Source organism: Bufo bufo, chromosome 1, assembly GCF_905171765.1.
Source record: "Bufo bufo chromosome 1, aBufBuf1.1, whole genome shotgun sequence".
NCBI lineage: Eukaryota > Metazoa > Chordata > Amphibia > Anura > Bufonidae > Bufo > Bufo bufo.
The window spans coordinates 373,961,591-373,981,886 of record NC_053389.1 but is presented as its reverse complement, the minus strand read 5'-3'; the positions used below and the strand labels follow the sequence as shown (position 1 = coordinate 373,981,886).

The window sequence follows — 20,296 nt, the reverse complement described above, 5'->3', positions numbered from 1 at the left end:
CCTACTGAATAGACTGTTAGAATTTGTATTATGGCAAGAAAAAATCAGCTAAGTAAAGAAAAACGAGTGGCCATCATTACTTTAAGAAATGAAGGTCAGTCAGTCAGCCGAAAAATTGAAAAAACTTTGAAAGTAAGGGCTATTTGACCATGAAGGAGAGTGATGGGGTGCTGCGCCACATGACCTGGCCTCCACAGTCACCGGACCTGAACCCAATCGAGATGGTTTGGGGTGAGCTGGACCGCAGAGTGAAGGCAAAAGGGCCAACAAGTGCTAAGCATCTCTGGGAACTCCTTCAAGACAATTTGGAAGACCATTTCAGGGGACTACCTCTTGAAGCTCATCAAGAGAATGCCAAGAGTGTGCAAAGCAGTAATCAAAGCAAAGGTGGCTACTTTGAAGAACCTAGAATATGACATATTTTCAGTTGTTTCACACTTGTTTGTTATGTATATAATTCCACATGTGTTAATTCATAGTTTTGATGCCTTCATAGTCATGAAAATAAAGAAAACTCTTTGAATGAGAAGGTGTGTCCAAACTTTTGGTCTGTACTGTAAGTAAATAGCCAGATAGTGTTAGGTGCCTGTAAAAAAAGGCCTGAATTTGAATTCAATACATTGGGCCAAATAATTTTTTTCTTATTGTGGTGAACTGTAACAATGAGGAAAACATCTAGTAAGGGAAGCGGACATAGTCGTGGTGGTGTTAGTGGACCCTCTGGTGCTGGGAGAGGACGTGGCCGTTCTGCCACAGCCACACGTCCTAGTGTACCAACTACCTCAGGTCCCAGTAGACGCCAGAATTTGCAGCGATATTTGGTGGGGCCCAATGCCGTTCTAAGGATGGTAAAGCCTGAGCAGGTACAGGCATTAGTCAATTGGGTGGCCGACAGTGGATCCAGCACGTTCACATTATCTCCCACCCAGTCTTCTGCAGAAAGCGCACAGATGGCGCCTGAAAACCAAGCCCATCAGTCTGTCACATCACCCCCATGCATATCAGGGAAACTGTCTGAGCCTCAACTTATGCAGAAGTCTCTTATGCTGTTTGAAGTCTCTGCTGGCAGTTTTTCCCAAGGGCATCCACCTAGCCCTTCCCCAGCGGTGGAAGACATAGAATGCACTGACGCACAACCACTTATGTTTCCTGATGATGAGGACATGGGAATACCACCTCAGCACGTCTCTGATGATGAAACACAGGTGCCAACTGCTGCGTCTTTCTGCAGTGTACAGACTGAACAGGAGGTCAGGGAGGAAGACTGGGTGGAAGATGATGCAGGGGACGATGAGGTCCTAGACCCCACATGGAATGAAGGTCGTGCCACTGACTTTCAGAGTTCGGAGGAAGAGGCAGTGGTGAGACCGAGCCAATAGCGTAGCAAAAGAGGGAGCAGTAGCAAAAGCAAAACACCCGCCGCCAAGAAAGTCCGCCTGCTACTGGCCACCGCCATCTGGGACCGAGCACCCCAAAGGCAGCTTCAAGGAGTTCCCTGGCGTGGCAGTTCTTCAAACAATGTGCTGACGACAAGACCCGAGTGGTTTGCACGCTGTGCCATCAGAGCCTGAAGCGAGGCATTAACGTTCTGAACCTTAGCACAACCTGCATGACCAAGCACCTGCATGCAAAGCATGAACTGCAGTGGAGTAAACACCTTAAAAACAAGGAACTCACTCAGGCTCCCCCTGCTACCTCTTCTGCTGCTGCCTCGGCCTCTTCCTCCGCCTCTGGAGGAACGTTGGCACCTGCCGCCCAGCAAACAGAGGATGTACCACCAACACCACCACCTCCGTCACCAAGCATCTCAACCATGTCACACGGCAGCGTTCAGCTCTCCATCTCACAAACATTTGAGAGAAAGCATAAATTCCCACCTAGCCACCCTCGATCCCTGGCCCTGAATGCCAGCATTTCTAAACTACTGGCCTATCAAATGCTGTCATTTAGGCTGGTGGACACAGACAGCATCAAACAGCTCATGTCGCTTGCTGTCCCACAGTATGTTGTTCCCAGCCGCCACTACTTCTCCAAGAGAGCCGTGCCTTCCCTGCACAACCAAGTATCCGATAAAATCAAGTGTGCACTGCGGAACGCCATCTGTGGCAAGGTCCACCTAACCACAGATACGTGGACCAGTAAGCACGGCCAGGGACGCTATATCTCCCTAACTGCACACTGGGTAAATGTAGTGGCGGCTGGGCCCCAGGCGGAGAGCTGTTTGGCGCACGTCCTTCCGCCGCCAAGGATCGCAGGGCAACATTCTTTGCCTCCTGTAGGCTCCTCCTCCTACTCGGCTTCCTCCTCCTCTTCTTCCACCTGCTCATCCAGTCAGCCACACACCTTCACCACCAACTTCAGCACAGCCCGGGGTAAACGTCAGCAGGCCATTCTGAAACTCATATGTTTGGGGGACAGGCCCCACACCGCGCAGGAGTTGTGGTGGGGTATTGAACAACAGACCGATGAGTGGTTGTTGCCGGTGAGCCTTAAGCCCGGCCTGGCGGTGTGCGATAATGGGCGAAATCTAGTCGCAGCTCTGGGACTAGCAGGTTTGACGCACATCCCTTGCCTGGCGCATGTGCTGAATTTGGTGGTGCAGAAGTTCATTCACAACTACCCCGACATGTCAGAGCTGCTGCATAAAGTGCGGTCTGTCTGTGCGCGCTTCCGGCGTTCACATTCTGCCGCTGCTCGCCTGTCTGCGCTACAGCGTAACTTCGGCCTTCCCGCTCACCTCCTCATATGCGACGTGCCCACCAGGTGGAACTCCACCTTGCACATGCTGGACAGACTGTGCGAGCAGCAGCAGGCCATAGTGGAGATTCAGCTGCAGCACGCACGGGTCAGTCGCACTGCGGAACAGCACCACTTCACCACCAATGACTGGGCCTCCATGCGAGACCTGTGTGCCCTGTTGCGCTGTTTTGAGTACTCCACCAACATGACACCGTTATCAGCGTTACAATACCACTTCTATGTCTCCTTGAGAAAACACTTAGGGCGATGATGGAAGAGGAGGTGGCCCAGGAGGAGGAGGAGCAGGAGGAGGAAGAGGGGTCATTTTTAGCACTTTCAGGCCAGTCTCTTAGAAGTGACTCAGAGGGAGGTTTTTTGCAACAGGAGAGGCCAGGTACAAATGTGGCCAGACAGGGCCCACTACTGGAGGACGAGGATGAGGAGGAGGTGGATGAGGATGAAGCATGTTCACAGCGGGGTGGCACCCAACGCAGCTCGGGCCCATCACTGGTGCGTGGCTGGGGGGAAACGCAGGACGATGACGATACGCCTCCCACAGAGGACAGCTTGTCCTTACCTCTGGACAGCCTGGCACACATGAGCGACTACATGCTGCAGTGCCTGCGCAACGACAGCAGAGTTGCCCACATTTTAACGTGTGGGGACTACTCAGTTGCCACCCTGCTGGATCCCCGGTACAAAGACAATGTGCCCACCTTACTTCCTGCACTGGAGCGTGATAGGAAGATGCGCGAGTACAAGCGCACGTTGGTAGACGCGCTACTGAGAGCATTCCCAATGTCACAGGGGAACAAGTGGAAGCCCAAGGCGAAGGCAGAGGAGGAGCAAGAGGTCGCCAACGCAGCTGTGTCACGGCCAGCTCCTCTGAGGGCAGGGTTAGCATGGCAGAGATGTGGAAAAGTTTTGTCAACACGCCACAGCTAAGTGCACCACCACCTGATACGGAACGTGTTAGCAGAAGGCAACATTTCACTAACATGGTGGAACAGTACGTGTGCACACCCCTCCACGTACTGACTGATGGTTCGGCCCCATTCAACTTCTGGGTCTCCAAATTGTCCACGTGGCCAGAGCTAGCCATTTATGCCTTGGAGATGCTGGCCTGCCCGGCGGCCAGCGTTTTGTCTGAACGTGTATTCAGCACGGCAGGGGGCGTCATTACAGACAAACGCAGCCGCCTGTCTACAGCCAATGTGGACAAGCTGACGTTCATAAAAATGAACCAGGCATGGATCCCACAGGACCTGTCCATCCCTTGTGCAGATTAGACATTTATAACTACCTCCCCTTAACCATATATTATTGTACTCCAGGGCACTTCCTCATTCAATCCTCTTTTTATTTTCATTTTACCATTATATTGCGGGGCAACCCAAAGTTGAATGAACCTCTCCTCTGTCTGGGTGCCGGGGCCTAAAAATATCTGACAGTGGCCTGTTCCAGTGTTGGGTGACATGAAGCCTGATTCTCTGCTATGGGACCTCTCTCCTCTGTCTGGGTGCCGGGGCCTAAAAATATCTGACAATGGCCTGTTCCAGTGGTGGGTGACATGAAGCATGATTCTCTGCTATGACATGAAGCCTGAATCTCTGCTATGGGACCTCTCTCCTCTGTCTGGGTGCCGGGGCCTAAAAATATCTGACAATGGCCTGTTCCAGTGGTGGGTGACATGAAGCCTGATTCTCTGCTATGACATGAAGCCTGAATCTCTGCTATGGGACCTCTCTCCTCTGTCTGGGTGCCGGGGCCTAAAAATATCTGACAATGGCCTGTTCCAGTGGTGGGTGACATGAAGCCTGATTCTCTGCTATGGGACCTCTCTCCTCTGTCTGGGTGCCGGGGCCTAAAAATATCTGACAATGGCCTGTTCCAGTGGTGGGTGAAATAAAGCATGATTCTCTGCTATGACATGAAGCCTGAATCTCTGCTATGGGACCTCTCTCCTCTGTCTGGGTGCCGGGGCCTAAAAATATCTGACAATGGCCTGTTCCAGTGGTGGGTGACATGAAGCCTGAATCTCTGCTATGACATGAAGCCTGTAACGGTCACGTCCACACACACACAGGGGGAAGGGTAGTGACCACTGCGCTCCACCCTCACCCCTGGCCCTGCCTACTTGCCTCACGAGTCCTGATGACAGGGGACAACTGGACGGCAGTCCCTAACTTAGGATATGTGCAGGGAAGACAGACAAAACAAAATACGGAACATGAACGGACCGGGTCAGAACCAAGAGAGCTACGCAGTACAACGGATTAAGCAAAGAATGGTCAGGAGAAGCCGGGGTCAAATACCAGGAGAGTAGCGAAGTACAAGAGGAGTCCTAAGAGAGTAGTCAGGTGGGAGCCGAGGTCACAAAACCAGGAAGTATGCGCAGTACAGGAGGAGCAGGCAGAGGATCGTCAGGGAACAGGATCAGGTAAATATTCAGTAGTCCAACAAATAGCCAGGAACCTAGAAATTAACAGGCAACCTGTAGCCAGCAGGCTGCCTGTATTTATAGTGGGGAGTGAGGGTCATGTGACGTGGCCAGCGTCACATGACCGACAGACCAACCAGTCGAGCACCGAGTGATCAGCTCGGCGCTCAAGGCAGACTAGGAGCAGGGAGCCACCCAGCTAGTAAAGCCGCCCTGGGAATGAGGTCAAACACAGAACCTCATTCCAAAAGCTAAGCAACAGTTCTGCGGGCAATGGGGGACCGAGTGCACCTTCGGAACCCCGTGACAAAGCCTGAATCTCTGCTATGGGACCTCTCTCCTCTGTCTGGGTGCCGGGGCCTAAAAATATCTGACAATGGCCTGTTCCAGTGGTGGGTGACATGAAGCCTGATTCTCTGCTATGACATGAAGCCTGAATCTCTGCTATAGGACCTCTCTCCTCTGTCTGGGTGCTGGGGCATAAAAATATCTGACAATGGCCTGTTCCAGTGGTGGGTGACATGAATCCTGAATCTCTGCTATGACATGAAGCCTGAATCTGTGCTATGGGACCTCTCTCCTCTGTCTGGGTGCCGGGGCCTAAAAATATCTGACAATGGCCTGTTCCAGTGGTAGGTGACATAAAGCCTGATTCTCTGCTATGGGACCTCTCTTCTCTGTCTGGGTGTTGGGGCCTAAAAATATCTGACAATGGCCTGTTCCAGTGGTGGGTGACATGAAGCCTGATTCTTTTCTATGACATGAAGCCTGAATCTCTGCTATGGGACCTCTCTCCTCTGTCTGGGTGCAGGGGCCTAAAAATATCTGACAGTGGCCTGTTCCAGTGGTGGGTGACATGAAGCCTGATTCTCTGCTTTGACATGAAGCCTGATTCTCTGCTTTGACATGAAGCCTGATTCTCTGCTATAGGACCTCTCTCCTCTGTCTGGGTGCCAGGGCCTAAAAATATCTGACAATGGCCTGTTCCAATGGTGGGTGACATGAAGCCTGATTCTCTGCTATGGGACCTCTTTCCAATTGATATTGGTTAATTTTTATTTATTTAATTTTTATTCATTTCCCTATCCACATTTGTTTGCAGGGGATTTACCTACATTTTGCTGCCTTTTGCAGCCCTCTAGTCCTTTTCTGGGCTGTTTTACAGCCTTTTTAGTTCCGAAAAGTTCGGGTCCCCATTGACTTCAATGGGGTTCGGGCCGAAGTTCGGCCGAACTTCTCGAACCCGAACATCCAGGTGTTCGCTCAACTCTAGTGTTAAGCTCACATGTGAGCAATTTCGGTTCTAATTTCAGTGCATATTCTGCTATGAAAACATGAGTCAGTCCGCCCTCCATGCAAATGAATGGGATTTCTGCAAGCCTATTCATATTTCATGGAGAGAAAAATAACAAATAATATTGCAGCTGGGGTGCATGTGTGAAACGTTGCATTTCTGGTACGGATTGACCACAACATCATGACACCCTATGATTCTTTTCTTAAGGTTGATCAGACCCGTGTTAAAATATGGGGTTATAAACCAAGAACGATTTTGTGCCTAGAACTCTACATGACTTCAGCTATCTTGCCCGGTATAGAATTACCGAAGTTTTTCCCGCCTCCCCTCTCAGCGCAGCCCTTGACTACCACCTCCGTCACATAAGCGTGACGCGATTTCCTGTGCCGGCCTCTTACCCCTTGTGTTAGTGTGAGCGGAGCATGGAAGGACTTCTTGGGCACTATGAAGAGAGACTGCGGGAGCAGGTCAGCCATAGTGAGATGTTATAATTATATGAGGGATTGGTGACTTTCGTGTTGCGCCGCACTATACGACTGCGCGTGCGAGTGCAGTGGCTATAGTCATGTGGCATTCGTACAGTCACTATTTCCGGCCAGGCCGAGAAGTTCCTTTCTGCACACGTACTGTATTAACGTACAGTGTGCGAAAAAACAGTTTCTATATAGCTAATAAAAGCTCTCTTGTTGGGCAGTCTAGCCAGCTATACCTTTGCGCTAGCTATTAGATTTATTTTATTCTGAAAGGACATATTTGTGATATAATTGAAATGTCTGTATAACCACTTTTTCCAGCCACAAAATCTGCAGTTTAACTCTCCCCCTTTTAACTTTATGAGACAAGAAAAAAAGTCTGTTATATAGTGCTGTTCTGGGAATGTCCTGGGAGCGGAGAGCCAGACACCGGTCTGCAATATTGAAATATCGTCCAATGCCAGAGTAGTGAACAAAATAAGCTCTTTATAGAATAGTGAGGTAAGAGTATACCAGGAAGTGAATAAAAAGTCTTTGAGTGACATACAAATAGACAATATAAAATCCAGAACTGTAGTATAAAATCATATATAAAAATCCATTATAGGATTCATGAAATGTATTTAAGTATACTTAACTTGGTAAACATCAACAAATCTCAGTGTATCACCTTTATGAGCATAATATAAGCACTGGTAAAGGACTTGCTTTACCTGGGAGGGAAGTATAGGATAAGCACATAACACCTATACTTGTACCTCCCCCGCTGAGATTGCCTTGTAATGGTAGATGTGACTTCTATGTCCCCCAAAGGATTACACCAGGGCTCCAAGTTCCAAAGTAGAGGTCTTTAATACATATAAAATCTTGATGCGTTTCGGAACCGGTACCCATTTATCAAGAGCATAAGTGAAATACATACATGACAGGGTATATATAGAGATAAAAAGGCACATGACTTGGGGTCAGCTGTGTTGACATCACTTCCTGGTAATAACTTTAAAAAGACAAAGGGTTATATAATCCAATATGGTGAAAATCAGTAATATATCATAAAGAGCAGTTAGTAGATAATGGGTATGTGGATTGATCGCTGAATATAGGAGAAGAACACTATATATCTACTTAAGCATGTAAAAACCGGAAATGGGAGTGTGTTCATGCATTCCAAAGTGGAACGCATGGGACTGTTTTATATGAAATTATGGAATCGTATGGCTCTAGATCTATATAACATGCTGCCCATTTACTATAAGGTGAAGAATATTCATCATATAGAATGTCTATGGATCGCCGTATGCGTTCCTTTGTGGAAAGTATCGGCACCCGTATGGACGGGGATGGAGGAGATCAGCTGATCGGTTGCCGTATGCGCGCCACAGTGGAACCCATCGGCATCCACGCAAATGTAGGGGAGGAGATCAGCTAGTGCACTACACTACCGTATGCGTTCCATTGTGGAACGCATTGCCAAACACGTGATCGGAGGAAGAAAAAGACTCCGCTGGTGTGGTCAAAAAGTAGCGGCTGGTGGTGACTACATTATATTATCAGACGCATTTTTTGGCAGTTTTATTGATAAAATAATGGATTGGGCTAATCCATGATTAAAATCAGACCATATATAAAACGGGTAGAGAGATATAATGTTAAAAGTAGTAAAATTATTTAAAATTAAAGGGAACCTGTCACCGGGATTTTGTGTATAGAGCTGAGGACATGGGTTGCTAGATGGCCGCTAGCACATCCGCAATACCCAGTCCCCATAGCTCTGTGTGCTTTTATTGTGTAAAAAAAAACGATTTGATACATATGCAAATTAACCTGAGATGAGTCCTGTATGTGAGATGAGTCAGGGACAGGACTCATCTCAGGTTAATTTGCATATGTATCAATCCGGTTTTTTGACACAATAAAAGCACACAGAGCTATGGGGACTGGGTATTGTAGATTTGCTAGAGGCGATCTAGCAACCCATGTCCTCAGCTCTATACACAAAATCCCGGTGACAGGTTCCCTTTTAACCGCCTAACGCAGGATCGCGTTCCGGAGGCGGCAGCCCTGCGCGCAGTCACGCATATATGCGTCATCTCGCGAGACGCGAGATTTCCTGTGAACGCGCGCACACAGGCGCGCGCGTGTTCACAGGATCGGAAGGTAAGCGAGCGGATCTCCAGCCTGCCAGCGACGATAGTTCGCTGGCAGGCTGGAGATGCGATTTTTTTTTTAACCCCTAACAGGTATATTAGACGCTGTTTTGATAACAGCGTCTAATATACCTGCTACCTGGTCCTCTGGTGGTCCCTTTTGTTTGGATCGACCACCAGAGGACACAGGTAGCTCAGTAATAAGTAGCACCACACTACACTACACCCGCCCGTCACTTATTAACCCCTTATTAACCCCTGATCACCCCATATAGACTCCCTGATCACCCCCCTGTCATTGATCACCCCCCTGTAAGGCTGCATTCAGATGTCCGTATGTTTTTTACAGATACATGGATCGGATCTGCAAAACACATACGGACATCTGAATGGAGCCTTATAGGGGGGTGATCAATGACAGGGGGGTGATCACCCCATATAGCCTCCTTGATCACACCCCTGTCATTGATCACCCCCCTGTAAGGCTCCATTCAGAAATTTTTTTGGCCCAAGTTAGCGGAAATTATTATTTTTTTTCTTACAAAGTCTCATATTCCACTAACTTGTGTCAAAAAATAAAATCTCACATGAACTCACCATACCCCTCACGGAATCCCAATGCGTAAATTTTTTTAGACATTTATATTTCAGACTTCTTCTCACGCTTTAGGGCCCCTAGAATGCCAGGGCAGTATAAATACCCCACATGTGACCCCATTTCGGAAAGAAGACACCCCAAGGTATTCCGTGAGGGCCATATTGAGTCCATGAAAGATTGAAATTTTTGTCCCAAGTTAGCGGAAAGGGAGACTTTGTGAGAAGAAAATATAAAAATCAATTTCCGCTAACTTGTGCCAAAAAAAAATATTTCTATGAACTCGCCATGCCCCTCATTGAATACCTTGGGGTGTCTTCTTTCCAAAATGGGGTCACATGTGGGGTATTTATACTGCCCTGGCATTTTAGGGGCCCTAAAGCGTGAGAAGAAGTCTGGGATCCAAATGTCTAAAAATGCCCTCATAAAAGGAATGTGGGCCCCTTTGCGCATCTAGGCTGCAAAAAAGTGTCACACATCTGGTATCGCCGTACTCAGGAGAAGTTGGGCAATTTTTTTTTATTTTTTCCTTACAAAGTCTCATATTCCACTAACTTGTGACAAAAAATAAAAACTTCCATGAACTCACTATGCCCATCACGAAATACCTTGGGGTGTCTTCTTTCCAAAATGGGGTCACTTGTGGGGTAGTTATACTGCCCTGGCATTTTAGGGGCCCGAATGCGTGAGAAGTGGTTTGAAATCAAAATCTGTAAAAAATGGCTGGTGAAATCTGAAAGGTGCTCTTTGGAATGTGGGCCCCTTTTCCCACCTAGGCTGCAAAAAAGTGTCACACATCTGGTATCACCGTACTCAGGAGAAGTTGGGCAATGTGTTTTGGGGTGTCATTTTACATATACCCATGTTGGGTGAGATAAATATCTTGGTCAAATGCCAACTTTGTATAAAAAAAATGGGAAAAGTTGTCTTTTGCCGAGATATTTCTCTCACCCAGCATGGGTATATGTAAAAAGACACCCCAAAACACATTGCCCAACTTCTCCTGAATACGGCGATACCACATGTGTGACACTTTTTTGCAGCCTAGGTGGGCAAAGGGGCAAAGAGCACCTTTAGGATTTCACAGGTCATTTACCTACTTAGCACACATTAGGGCCCCTAGAATGCCAGGGCAGTATAACTACCCCACAAGTCACCCCATTTTGGAAAGAAGACACCCCAAGGTATTCCGTGAGGGGCATGGCGAGTTCCTAGAATTTTTTATTTTTTGTCACAAGTTAGTGGAATATGAGACTTTGTAAGGAAATAAAATTTAAAAAAATCATCATTTTCCGCTAACTTGTGACAAAAAATAAAAAGTTCTATGAACTCACTATGCCCATCAGCGAATACCTTAGGGTGTCTACTTTCCGAAATGGGGTCATTTGTGGAGTTTTTCTACTGTCTGGGCATTGTAGAACCTCAGGAAACATGACAGGTGCTCAAAGTCAGAGCTGCTTCAAAAAGCGGAAATTCACATTTTTGTACCATAGTTTGTAAACGCTATAACTTTTACCCAAACCATTTTTTTTTTACCCAAACATTTTTTTTTTTTATCAAAGACATGTAGAACAATAAATTTAGAGAAAAATTTATATATGGATGTCGTTTTTTTTTACAAAATTTTACAACTGAAAGTGAAAAATGTCTTTTTGTTTGCAAAAAAATAGTTAAATTTCAATTAATAACAAAAAAAAGTAAAAATGTCAGCAGCAATGAAATACCACCCAATGAAAGCTCTATTAGTGAGAAGAAAAGGAGGTAAAATTCATTTGGGTGGTAAGTTGCATTACCGAGCAATAAACGGTGAAAGTAGTGTAGTGGTGTAAAAAGTGGCCTGGTTATTAAGGGTGTTTAAGCTAGGGGGGCTGAGGTGGTTAAAGAGTGTCAACAAGTTGTGTATGGATGAATAAATGGATAATTGAATGGGTTAATGGATAGATGGAATCATGAAAACACATGAAATATGTAAATAAATAGGTCCAAGGTTTAATAGTTACTGTATTCCAGTGTTTCATTGAGGCCAAAGGGAATTCATGAATTAAAACGGAAAATCCAATACATCTCCTGCATAACTGCTCTCTGGCGCCCCCACTGTGCTCCCAGGATGTTCCTGGAACAGCACTATATAATCGCCTTTTTTTTCTTGTCTCGTATCATTCTAGCAGTTCACTGGTGTGCACTGATTTTTACAGTTTGGTGAGCTGCCTTATTCCCTTTGAGTCATAACATCTAAACATCTAGACCTTTCATTACCATTAATTTCAAATATCCATTGGCGCCTCCATGTCCTACTCCCTCCTAATTGCCCTCCTATATCCCTGTTCACCCGACTCCTCCTTTTTGTTTTATTATATCTTTTAACTTTATAGAAGCTTGTATACATACTTCACGACTTTAGAAAATTGCAAAGAGGGACAATATGCGCAGCACGCATAGTAGGCCGCCACCATTTTTTTCATATTAGGCCAAGCCTCTAACTCTGGCCAAACCATAAGTATACATCCAAGTCCACAAATTATTCCCCCTTTGTGCCAGCACACAGTAATAATTTCCCCTTCACAGTAGTTATGCTTACATTGTGCCCCCTTCACAGTAGCCATGCCCATATGCCTCCTTCACAGTAGTTATGCCTAGATGTGCCCCCTTCACAGTTGATATCCGCAGATGTGCCCCCTTCACAGCAGTTATGCCCAGATGTACCCTCTCATGTAGGGTGGCCAGACATCCGGTTTTCTGGCTCCCTCTCATCTGTCCGGTGCAGGGCCTGGACGGACACAGGGTTGTCCACCCTTCTAGTAGCTCACGCTCAGACAGCAGCATTGTGATGTCTGAGTGTGAGCTGCAGCAAATGACTGAGGCTTCTCTCACCCCCAGTCAATCACTAGTACCGCAGACATGGCTCCCTGCGGCTGACAGAGAGAAGCAGCTCACCTTCCATTCAAGAAATTCTTCCCTCTCCTCCCCCAATTTTTAGCCCGGTGATATGAGCGTGGCTTCATGGAGGCAGGGGCTTGGCATCACAGATGTGGGCGTGGCCAGTGACGTCCAGCTTTCTGGGGTGAAACCAGTGACCACCCTACTCTCATAGTAGTCATGCCCAGATGTGCCCCCTCACAATTGTTATGCCAGTATGTGCCTCCTTCACAGTAGATGTGCACCCTTCACCTAGTTCCTCCGATGATCCAGCTCGGATGCCGGCTCTCCCCAGCAGCAGCAATATACTGTCAAACATTGTACTTGTTGTGCAGGAGGAGTCCACAGGCTGATTACCGGCTGGCCCCACTCCTCCTACATAGACCAGCAGGGCGATGTATGTCAGTACCTCATACTGTTGCTTGGGAGCCCCGGCAACTGAGGTGTATGGTGATGCGGTGAGTGGACGGCTCCCTGTTTCTCCTTTACAATCAACTGAGAGCGGGACATTCCTTAGTCATTGTGGGACAGCCACCGAAATCTGCGACTGTCCTGCCGGATCCGGGACAATTAGGAAGTATTCCCAAATGTCACATGTTTGATAAACTTGTCTTCTCCTTAACACAACGGGGTGTATTATAATGTGTAATTGAATGTATGGAGACGGCTGCTGCAGTGAGCCCGTTCCATACCGTGCGAGGTGTTGGCTGTATAAGGCTACTTTCACACTCGTGTTTTGGCTTTCCGTTTGTGAGATCCGTCATGGGGATAGTTCCCGTAACGCACCCGCACATTTTCCCGCAACGCTTGTGTGAACCCAGCCTTACTCCCCTTCAAAACACACCTCCTGCTAAGAAACCAAGGTTATCCCTTCCATCCTCCTCTGATGTTGAGGACATGGACGAGGTGGTGTCTGTCTCTAGACAAGATCTTGAAGATGATCATGTGTCAGAAGGATAGATAGTGAAGGACGATGATAAATAATTATTTTCTTCAGAAGAGATGGAGGAACTACTTAAGGCAGTGAGAGAGACCATGGGGATTGAAGACATCCAAAAACCGAGATCGGTTCAGGATGAAATGTTTGGGGAGATTACGCACAAAAAGAGCTACGGTCTTCCCCATTAATGAAAATATTAAAGAAATGGACCTTGATGAATGGGCAGATCCAGAAAGGAAACGGAGTATCTCTAGAGAATTTAGGAAAAGGCTTCTCTTTGATCCTGCTGAAGCACAAATATTTAATGAAACACCTAAAATAGACATTCAAGTGTCAAAAGTTGTAAAGCACTTCCCTGCCATTTGAGGAAGAATCCCAATTACGTGACCCAATGGAACGGAAAGCGGATTCCCTTAAAAAAAAATAAAAAAAAAATGTTGGGAAGCGTCCATGTTCGGAGTGAAAACAAATATTGCAGCCACATCTGTTAGAGCCATGTACTTCTGGCTTAAAGGGGTTCTACACTTTCATTTAACTGATGATCTATCCTCTGGATAGATCATCAGCTTCTGATTGGCGGGGGTCCGACACTCTGGACCCCCGCCGATCAGCTGTTTGAGAAAGCAGCGGCGCTCCAGCAGCGCCGCTGCCTTCTCAAACAGCTGATCGGCGGGGGTCCAGGGTGTCAGACCCCCGCCAATCAGAGGCTGATGATCTATCCTCTCGATAGATCATCAGTTAAATGAAAGTGTAGAACCCCTTTAAAGAGGACCTTTCATCAGAAAATAGTGTGTTAAATTCTTAGACGACCTTATGTGGCTGCTCTCACTGATGTCCGGACTCTTTTTATTTTATTTATTTATATATTTATTTCAAATGGAACCCCTCCGTTCGGCTGCTACACTCTCCGTTAGTTTCGTCGCCTCATATGCAAATGAGGCGACAAAGTTATAGTAGGCATTGTTCTGGTGGGCGCGGTTATGCTCTCCCTGGCAGCGAGCGCATCCAATCGCAGCGCCCTGCTCTTAGCCAGGGAGAAGGAGCTCAAGTTCTCGCGAGATTCGCGAAAACTTGAGCTTCTAGACATCCGGACCGAGCGCCATCTTGGAGTCCCCAGCACAGAGTAAATACCAAACTTACAAAAATTTTGAAAAATTTCCAAATTTCTATTTCTCTACTTTTATAATAGATAGTAATACCTCCAAAAATAGTTTTTTTTACATTCCCCATATGTCTACTTCATGTTTGGATCATTTTGGGAATGACATTTTATTTTTTGAGGATATTACAAGGGTTAGACGTTTAGAAGCAAATCTTGAAATTTTTCTGAAATTTTCAAAAACCCACTTTTTAACCACTTCAGCCCCCCTAGCTTAAACACCCTTAATGACCAGGCCACTTTTTACACTTCTGCACTACACTACTTTCACCGTTTATTGCTCGGTCATGCAACTTACCACCCAAATGAATTTTACCTCCTTTTCTTCTCACTAATAGAGCTTTCATTTGGTGGTATTTCATTGCTGCTGACATTTTTACTTTTTTTGTTATTAATCGAAATTTTTCACTTTCAGTTGTAAAATTTTGCAAAAAAAAACGACATCCATATAGAAATTTTGCTCTAAATTTATTGTTCTACATGTCTTTGATAAAAAAAAAATGTTTGGGTAAAAGTTATAGCGTTTACAAACTATGGTACAAAAATGTGAATTTCCGCTTTTTGAAGCAGCTCTGACTTTCTGAGCACCTGTCATGTTTCCTGAGGTTCTACAATGGCCAGACAGTACAAACACCCCACAAATGACCCCATTTCGGAAAGTAGACACCCTAAGGTATTCGCTGATGGGCATAGTGAGTTCATAGAACTTTTTATTTTTTGTCACAAGTTTTCTTTTCTTACAAAGTCTCATATCCACTAACTTGTGACAAAAAATAAAAACTTCCATGAACTCACTATGCCCATCAGCGAATACCTTGGGGTGTCTTCTTTCCAAAATGGGGTCACTTGTGGGGTAGTTATACTGCCCTGGCATTCTAGGGGCCCAAATGTGTGGTAAGGAGTTTGAAATCAAATTCTGTAAAAAATGACCTGTGAAATCCGAAAGGTGCTCTTTGGAATTTGGGCCCCTTTGCCCACCTAGGCTGCAAAAAAGTGTCACACATGTGGTATCGCCGTATTCAGGAGAAGTTGGGCAATGTGTTTTGGGGTGTCTTTTTACATATACTCATGCTGGGTGAGAGAAATATCTCGGCAAAAGACAACTTTTCCCATTTTTATATACAAAGTTGGCATTTGACCAAGATATTTATCTCACCCAGCATGGGTATATGTAAAATGACACCCCAAAACACATTGCCCAACTTCTCCTGAGTACGGCGATACCTGATGTGTGACACTTTTTTGCAGCCTAGATGCGCAAAGGGGCCCACATTCCTTTTATGAGGGCATTTTTAGACATTTGGATCCCAGACTTCTTCTCACGCTTTAGGGCCCCTAAAATGCCAGGGCAGTATAAATACCCCACATGTGACCCCATTTTGGAAAGAAGACACCCCAAGGTATTCAATGAGGGGCATGGCGAGTTCATAGAAATTTTTTTTTTTTGGTATAAGGTTAGCGGAAATTGATTTTATTTTATTTTTTTCTCACAAAGTCTCCCTTTCCGCTAACTTGGGACAAAAATTTAAATCTTTCATGGACTCAATATGCCCCTCACTGAATACCTGGGGGTGTCTTCTTTCCGAAATGGGGTCACATGTGGGGTATTTATACTGCCCTGGCATTCTAGGGGCCCTAAAGCGTGAGAAGAAGTCTGGAATATAAATGTCTAAAAAATTTTACGCATTTGGATTCCGTGAGGGGTATGAGGAATTCATGTGAGATTTTATTTTTTGACACAAGGTAGTGGAATATGAGACTTTGTAAGAAAAAAATAATAATTTCCGCTAACTTGGGCCAAAAAAATGTCTGAATGGAGCCTTACAGAGGGGTGATCAATGACAGGGGGGTGATCAATGACAGGGGGGTGATCAGGGAGTCTATATGGGGTGATCACCACAGTCATTGATCACGCCCCTGTAAGGCTCCATTCAGACGTCCGTATGCGTTTTGCGGATTCGATCCATCTATCAGTGGATCCGTAAAAATCATGCGGACATCTGAATGGAGCTTTACAGGGGCGTGATCAATGACAGGGGGGTAATCAATGACAGGGAGGTGATCAGGGAGTCTATATGGGGTGAATAAGGGTGAATAAGGGCTTAATAAGTGACAGGGGGGGGGGGGGGGTGTAGTGTAGTGGTGCTTGGTGCAACATATTACTGAGCTGCCTGTGTCCTCTGGTGGTCGATCCAAACAAAGGGGACCACCAGAGGACCAGGTAGCAGGTATATTAGACGCTGTTATCAAAACAGCGTCTAATATACCTGTTAGGGGTTAAAAAAATCACATCTCCAGCCTGCCAGCGAACGATCGCCGCTGGCAGGCTGGAGATCCACTCTCTTACCTTCCGTTCCTGTGAGCGTGCGCGCGTTCACAGGAAATCTCGGCCATCGCGAGATGACGCGTATATGCGTCGCTGAGCGCAGGGCTGCCACCTCCGGAACGCGAATCTGCGTTAGCCGTCCGGAGGTGGTTAAACTGCATATATAGAGCGGAGTACATAAAAGATACAAAAAGCCCTAATTATTGCCTGGGACAAATATATCAAGCTAAATATATCAAGCTAAATATATAAAGCTAAGTACATAGAGAATACTCCACTCCACCAGGGCAACACAAATTATAGATATAGGCAGATATATCTAGCTGGATATGGATATATAAAGCTGGAGTACATAAATAATACTCCACTCAGGCAACACAGAATATAAGCTCAGAGCAGGTCTCTCAAGCTGAATATATAAAGCTGAGTACATAAATGATATATAGTGAAATTTTAGGGTGGCTCTACCTCCAAGTGGTACCTGTGCTCGTATCGTGACTTTTTGCCCTCCCAGTCGCTATAAATTTAAACTGCAATGATAAATAATTGATAGGCACTCGAACATCTAGAGTACACGCAGCAAATAGGGTTTTATTCACAATGATATAGCAGCAATCAATAAGAACAATAAAAAAATAATTAAAATGGAATACAAAAAAATTATGAAGATAAAAATATAAAAAAAATATTGAGAGAGGAATGAATATAAATGTACAAGTAGTCCATATACTCAATAAGAAACCGCCCTGGTATGGAGGTATTTTAGTCCATTATTGCACTTTGATCCACTAAATAATCGATGAGCTAAATCGAGACAAACAGTTCATATAAACATTTCTCCTTGATTTATGTTTCGATCGATAAAGCACTTTACTTTCTCTCCAATTTTTTTTAAACACACGATCTTTAAAGGGTTTCTACCACTTCGTTTTCACATAATTAGCTTTCAGACACTAGCGATCCGCTAGTGTCTGCTCTCCCAAACAATCCTAATATAACTGTTTATTGTCCTGCTGTTTCGCTAAAAATCTAACTTATATAGATATGCTAATGAGCCTCTAGGTGCTATGGGGGCGTCATTAGCACCTAGAGGCTCGGTCTACCTTCACAAACTGCCGCTGCCCATCGCGTCCCTCCAGCCCGCCCATCTCCTCCGGAATGCGTTTAAATGGACGAATTCTCGCGCATACGCCGCGCGCATCTGTATTCGGCGCATGCGCAGTGAATGTCTGACCGCTTCCCTGCTCAGACATCTCCACTGCGCCTGCGCCGATGACGTCATAGTGCTCCGAGGAACAGGCGCAGTGGAGATGTCTGTGCAGGGAAGCGGTCAGACATTCACTGCGCATGCGCCGAATACAAACGCGCACGGCGCATGCGCGAGAATTCGTCCGCTTAATCGCATTCCGGAGGAGATGGGCGGGCTGGAGGGACGCGCTGGGCGGCGGCAGTTTGTGAAGGTAGACCGGGCCTCTAGGTGCTAATGACTCCGCCTTAGCACCTAGAGGCTCATTAGCATATCTATATAAGTTTGATTTTTAGCGAAACGGCAGGACAATAAACAGTTATATTAGGATTGTTTGGGAGAGCAGACACTAGCGGATCGCTAGTGTCTGAAAGCTAATTATGTAAAAATTAAGTGGTAGAAACCCTTTAAACAATCGAATCAATCTAGCAGTATGCGTATATTCGATATCACACGATTTTATTTCAGAGGTACTCTCTATTCAGTTGGTCTCTGCGAGGTACAGTACAGACCAAAAGTTTGGACACACCTTCTCATTCAAAGAGTTTTCTTTATTTTCATGACTATGAAGGCATCAAAACTATGAATTAACACATGTGGAATTATATACATAACAAACAAGTGTGAAACAACTGAAAATATGTCATATTCTAGGTTCTTCAAAGTAGCCACCTTTTGCTTTGATTACTGCTTTGCACACTCTTGGCATTCTCTTGATGAGCTTCAAGAGGTAGTCCCCTGAAATGGTCTTCCAACAGTCTTGAAGGAGTTCCCAGAGATGCTTAGCACTTGTTGGCCCTTTTGCCTTCACTCTGCGGTCCAGCTCACCCCAAACCATCTCGATTGGGTTCAGGTCCGGTGACTGTGGAGGCCAGGTCATCTGGCGCAGCACCCCATCACTCTCCTTCATGGTCAAATAGCCCTTACTTTCAAAGTTTTCCCAATTTTTCGGTTGACTGACTGACCTTCATTTCTTAAAGTAATGATGGCCACTCGTTTTTCTTTACTTAGCTGCTTTTTTCTTGCCATAATACAAATTCTAACAGTCTATTCAGTAGGACTATCAGCTGTGTATCCACCTGACTTCTCCTCAACGCAACTGATGGTCCCAACCCCATTTATAAGGCAAGAAATCCCACTTATTAAACCTGACAGCGCACACCTGTGAAGTGAAAACCATTTTAGGGGACACCTCTTGAAGCTCATCAAGAGAATGGCAAGAGTGTGCAAAGCAGTAATCAAAGCAAAAGGTGGCTACTTTGAAGAACCTAGAATATGACATATTTTCAGTTGTTTCACACTTGTTTGTTATGTATATAATTCCACATGTGTTAATTCATAGTTTTGATGCCTTCAGTGTGAATCTACAATTTTCATAGTCATGAAAATAAAGAAAACTCTTTGAATGAGAAGGTGTGTCTAAACTTTTGGTCTGTACTGTGTATATGTGTGTGTATGTATGTATATATGTATGTATGTATATATATATATATATATATATATATATATATATATATATATATATATTAAATTAATGAGAGACAACGGATAATACTGGATCTGGCAATACCAGATGCTTTCAAGTCACATCTGGAGTCTATAGACTAACATTATTACCAGATTTGTAAATTCAGTTTATTTTGGCTGGAAAAAATACCGTAGCAAGCTGCCCTTTTTTGTCTGGTCAAATGCTGGATTTATACTGGGAATGGATGCAATTTGATGGATCCATCAGTTATTTTAGCCAATTGAAAATCAATTGGGATAAAACCTGAAGTATTCTGACCCTCTGACTGATCAAGGAACACATAAGTGAAACTAACCTTATATGCACTTTGGCCTAGAGAAGACAGCATTGTCCATTGTGCACATGGATTTCTCTGTTGATATTATATATTGTAGATGGTGGGATTTTCAACGTCTTTGCTATTTTACGTTGAGGATTTTTCTACATTTGTTCCAAAATTTTTAGACAGTCTTAGAAGATTGGCAAGCCTTTCTTTATCTTTGCTTCTGAG

At 45.3% G+C, this 20,296-nt stretch overlaps 1 protein-coding gene across 1 annotated transcript in view; it reads left to right on the top strand.

The window, feature by feature from the left end:
• Positions 1-6,846: 6,846 nt before the first annotated feature.
• The window catches only part of RARS1 (arginyl-tRNA synthetase 1), a 518,621-nt gene continuing 505,171 nt past the window's right edge, over positions 6,847-20,296 (top strand). Inside the window, exon 1 of the mRNA XM_040404976.1 lies at positions 6,847-6,943. Within this exon, the coding sequence (XP_040260910.1) occupies positions 6,899-6,943 (45 nt within the window). The 5' untranslated portion in view covers positions 6,847-6,898. The remainder of the gene's footprint in view (positions 6,944-20,296) is intronic.